Below are 4,567 nucleotides of genomic sequence, written 5' to 3'. Positions count from 1 at the left end.
TCAATCGACTTCAAAGAAATTTGCGCCGCACAGCAATGTTAGTGTGGACTTGATTATCCACCTGTCACTAAGTGGATTCGGTGTTATAAATAAACGAACTAAATATTTACGTCGTAAAAATACTTGACCAAATTTAAATTTGCGCTGCAAATGTTTTTTCTGTATTTTAAAATACAACACATAGACAAATTTTTATTGATGTGGGTATTTTATTGTGATTAAATATCACGATTCAGATGGGTAATCTGAAATGCATTGTTGGAATATTTTCCTAAGTGTCGCCCGTTTGATATTGTTACACTTCTTGAAAATATCTTTACTGAACTCAAACAGAAATTACAATACTTTAACAAACTGATAACTGCAAACTTCAAAATCTGAATTACAACTGAACTGAACGTCAAACACATATGTTTATATAGATTCCTGACGTTCTAGACGTCACCAGACATTTCTGGGTTATTCCATGACATCCAGAACATTCTCGTACGTGACTACTTCTTCTTTCACGTCGGGACTTTTTCTATGTAGGATCAATCTACGGAACTGCCATAACACTGCTCCCTCCTTTATTGTTATTCGCCTCGAATAACTGGTCTATCAGGGTCTGGTTGAAGCCAACAGGGTGGATCAGTTCCATGATATGGGGCTAATCTCTCGATATGAACTACCTTGGGTTTACTTCTAGCTGAAAACTGAATGCGGTAGATAATATCGTTTATCTTCTACAGGACGGTGTAAGGGCCTTCCCAGCTTCGTTGAAGTTTCGGACAAAGTCCTTTCTTACGTGTGGGATTGAATAATCATACTCGGTCACTTCTTTCGAATTTTGTCCCCGTAGCATGCATATCTAGCTTGGACTTGGCTTTATCACTTTGAAGCTTGTAACTTTTACGGGCAAATTGGTAGACCTTTTCTAATTTTTCTCTTAAATTTTCGATGAACGTCAGGGAGGCAATCTTCCGAAAATAAGATCTTGAGGAAGCTTCATTTCTCTACCGGTGATCATCATAGATAGAGAATAACCAGTTGCTTCATGTTCAGAACTTCTGTAGGCTAACAGGAATAGAGGAATTAAAGTATCCCAATCTTTTTGATTATCAGCAACAAACAGAGAAAGATATTGAGAAATAGTTATATTGTGTCTTTCGATCATTCCGTCTGATTGTGGATGGAGAGGCGTAGTACGAGTTTTCTTAATACCCATGATTTTCATTAATTCTTGCCATAATTCTGATTCAAAATTTCGTCCTTGATCAGAATGCAATTCTAAAGGAACTCCATGTCTTGATACGACGTGTGTTATAAATGCTTCGGCTACTGTAGTCGCTTCTTGATTAGGAAGGGGTGCAATTTCAGGCCATTTTGAAAAATAATCCATTGCAACCATTAAGTACTTGTTACCTCTCTCTGTCGTTGGAAGTGGACTGAGAATATCAACTGGAAGTCGTTCAAAAGGCCCTCCGGAAAGATATTGTGCCATTTTACCACGACTTCTTCTAGGGCCTTTTCTACCGTTACATAAATCGCATTTCTTACACCAATCTTCTGCATCTCGTCGAAAATTTATCCAATAAAATCTGTGTCGAACTCTGGCCAGTGTCCTTTTTACTCCAAAATGTCCTTCAGACAGGCTGCTATGAAGTTCTTGCAACATACTTTTAATGTGTGATTTTGGCAGTACCACTTCCGATATAACAGACCATTCGAAAGATATAACAGACCATTCGAAAGATGCAAAGATTCCCATTGAGCCCAGTACGTCTTTATAGTTCGACTGTATTTAGATACATCTTTAAGCCAATCTCGTATAACTCTTAAGTCGTTATCTTTCTTTTGACTCTTTTTAAGGTTTTCCAGAAAGTATGGTTTCTTTATATCTTCTTTCTGTTCAACTGTGGTCATCCGCAGACTTACTTCTTCGGTTACATTCTCTTTGTGTTCCAACTGGCATTGGCTTTAAACTTGTAAATTTTTTTAATTGTTTATTTAACACATTCTTCTCTTTCATCAGTTTCTGAGATTTGTTTTCTAGATTGGACTGTGAAGTTTTTGCATTATTTTGAATTACCTTACACTCTTCTTGCAATATTGACACTTGTTCTCTTAACTTTTCTGTTTCATTTTTACTAATCTTCAGTAACTTCAGATCCCAAAGTGTCTTTTTCGTTTCTGTAGTCAGTTGTATGATATTCATTTCTTTGAGACCTGTATCTCCTATCATCTCTAGTGGGACTTTGTGACAGGCTTCTAAATGTCGATCTAGGCGATCTTCTGACCTCATTCTTTGATTCTTCATTTATTGCCTGGAAACGGCTTCTGCAATTATTTTGCATATGTCCCATTTTTCCGCAATTAAAACATCTTCTACTTTGATTATGTGATTTTTGATCAAAATTTTGTAATATACTTAACATCTGGGATAAAATTAATTGTTGATTATCTACGCTAGTGACTTGCTCATTGTCTTTAACTGTTATTTCTTTTAACTTTGGAAGATATTTGGAAATACTTTTCGCCACTTCGTACTCCTGGGCTGAGATTAGTGCTTTATCTGGCGATTTGTGGTGTTGTAATCGCAGAGCTAGTTGCATTTCAATATCCTGTAATCCATCCATGAATGCCTGTATGCCGATTTGTTCCAGAAAATCTTTAGGTGCGTGAGGGTACGCCAAATGCAATAGTCTTTTAATATCGGCCTCAAATTCTTGCACGCTTTCGTTGTGTTTTTGATACTTAACTTTCAGTTGACTTTGGAAAACCTGTTTTAGATGTTGCTGGCCATATCTTGTCTCTAAAGCAAGCTTGTACGAGAGAGGTATAACTGGGTGCACCCTGGGGAAGAAATTGCAAAACAGTCGCTGCTTGTCCTCGAAGCGACACCACCAAGGAAGCTGCCATTTCGTTTTCATTCCAGCCATTTGCTCTAGCTGCAGCTTTGAATTGAAAACGATAAGTTTCCCACGCTGTTTGGCCATCGAACGTGGGTGGTTTTAAAATTTTGCTACTTCTAATTGTGCCTGGATCAACGATGGAAGATGAAAGGGCTGTTTGTTTGGATTCGACATTAGTAACTGAAACAATATGAGATAAAGAAGCTTGGCTATTAATTTTGTTTGCTAACTCGACTATTTGTTTTTCTAAACTATATTTCAAATCGTTTTGTTGCTGCTTTAAATCGTTTTGTTGCTGCTTTAAATCGTTTTGTTGCTGTTTTATTTTATTTTCTAAATGATTTTGTTGTTGGTCTATTTTACTGTGTAAATAGTTTTGTTGTTGCTCTATTTTGTTGTCTAAATAATTTTGTTGTTGTTCTTTTCTATTATCTAAAGAGTTTTGTTTTTCTTCTAATATATCTATTTTATTCGACTTACCACTAACTGAAAATGTTCGTGAATTTGGGACAAACTATTAATAATTTCTACCTCTGCTTGTCTACGCCTCTCCTTCTGTTCCTCTTCTTATCTACGCATCTCTTCGACTTCTTGTCTACGCTTTTCCTTCACCTCCCTACGCTGCTCCTTTTCCTCTTTCTCTTCTTGTCTACGCTTTTCTTCATCTTCCTTCATTTTTATAAACCATGCAGGGCAGCTTTATCCATTAGGCAATATAGGCAGTTGCCTAGGGCGGCAAATTATGAGAGGGCGGCAAAAGTATAAATACGCAACAATGGTACATGTTTGACCAGCGGCTACTAGAGGATTGTCTAGGGAGTCAATTGACCTAAATGCGTCCCTGCGGGGGGGTCCTGACGTATCCATTTCTTTACTAAATTCTGTAGATCTCGTATTAACCATTCAAAAATAATTAAATACTTCTTCTATCCCACCACTGTTGCCAATGTTACACTTCTTGTAAATATCTTTACTGAACTCAAACAGAAATTACAATACTTTAACAAACTGATAACTGCAAACTTCAAAATCTGAATTACAACTGAACTGAACTAATATAAAAAGTCAAACACATATTATGTTTATATAGATTCCTTACGTTCTAGACGTCACAATCACCAGACATTTCTTGGTTATTCCATGACATCCAGAACATTCTCGTACGTGACTATTTCTTCTTTCACGTCGAGGGACTTTTTCTATGTAGGATGAATCTACGAAACTGTCATAACAATATTTTAGTACCTGGGTTAACAGATTACTTGATTCGTTGTCGACATTCATTTCACTTATTTCATCATTCCCCGTTAGAGGTCAGTCTAACCATACTCCGGTATAAATATTTCATTATTTATATCGAGCAGAACGGGCGTTTTGATTCAGATCGGTCTTCTTGCAAAGCCTCCTTGATAACGGGTAGACCTAGAAACACGTGTCGGAGGATGGCAAGGGATCCGATTCGAATTAAAACGAAACCGTTTATTTTCATTTAGTTTAAAAACTATTGTTTTACTATTTAGTCTCAGGAGTTGTTGATCGATATTATATGCTTCTGTTAAGCCACTGTCTAATAATTTTGATCCTCAGAGAATACCGGCCACGTTATGTACCAGCAGTGAACATGTTCGTTCTAGTCGTACCGCCCTACCCTACCGTCACCTGTTTTTCAATTT

At 37.0% G+C, this 4,567-nt stretch overlaps 1 protein-coding gene across 1 annotated transcript; it reads right to left on the bottom strand.

The window, feature by feature from the left end:
• Positions 1-2,736: 2,736 nt before the first annotated feature.
• Positions 2,737-3,569, bottom strand: LOC126882693 (trichohyalin-like). The gene is made up of 2 exons (XM_050647670.1): positions 3,470-3,569; positions 2,737-3,380 (listed from the first exon to the last, which is right to left on the bottom strand). The coding sequence occupies exons 1-2, from the start codon at positions 3,567-3,569 to the stop codon at positions 2,737-2,739; spliced, it is 744 nt and encodes a 247-aa protein (XP_050503627.1).
• Positions 3,570-4,567: the final 998 nt, after the last annotated feature.

The sequence above is a fragment of the Diabrotica virgifera genome, chromosome 3 (assembly GCF_917563875.1).
Source record: "Diabrotica virgifera virgifera chromosome 3, PGI_DIABVI_V3a".
Taxonomy (NCBI): Eukaryota; Metazoa; Arthropoda; class Insecta; order Coleoptera; family Chrysomelidae; genus Diabrotica; species Diabrotica virgifera.
This window is presented reverse-complemented; position numbering and strand designations above follow the sequence as displayed.

What these genes read in the sequence shown, in the direction of transcription:
- LOC126882693 (XM_050647670.1), bottom strand. Translation starts at nt 3,569, where the DNA reads ATGAAGGAAGATGAAGAAAAGCGTAGACAAGAAGAGAAAGAGGAAAAG. An exon ending in ACAAGAAGTCGAAGAGATGC is followed by an intron (nt 3,381 to 3,469) that starts GTAGATAAGAAG and finishes GAACATTTTCAG; the next exon opens with TTAGTGGTAAGTCGAATAAA.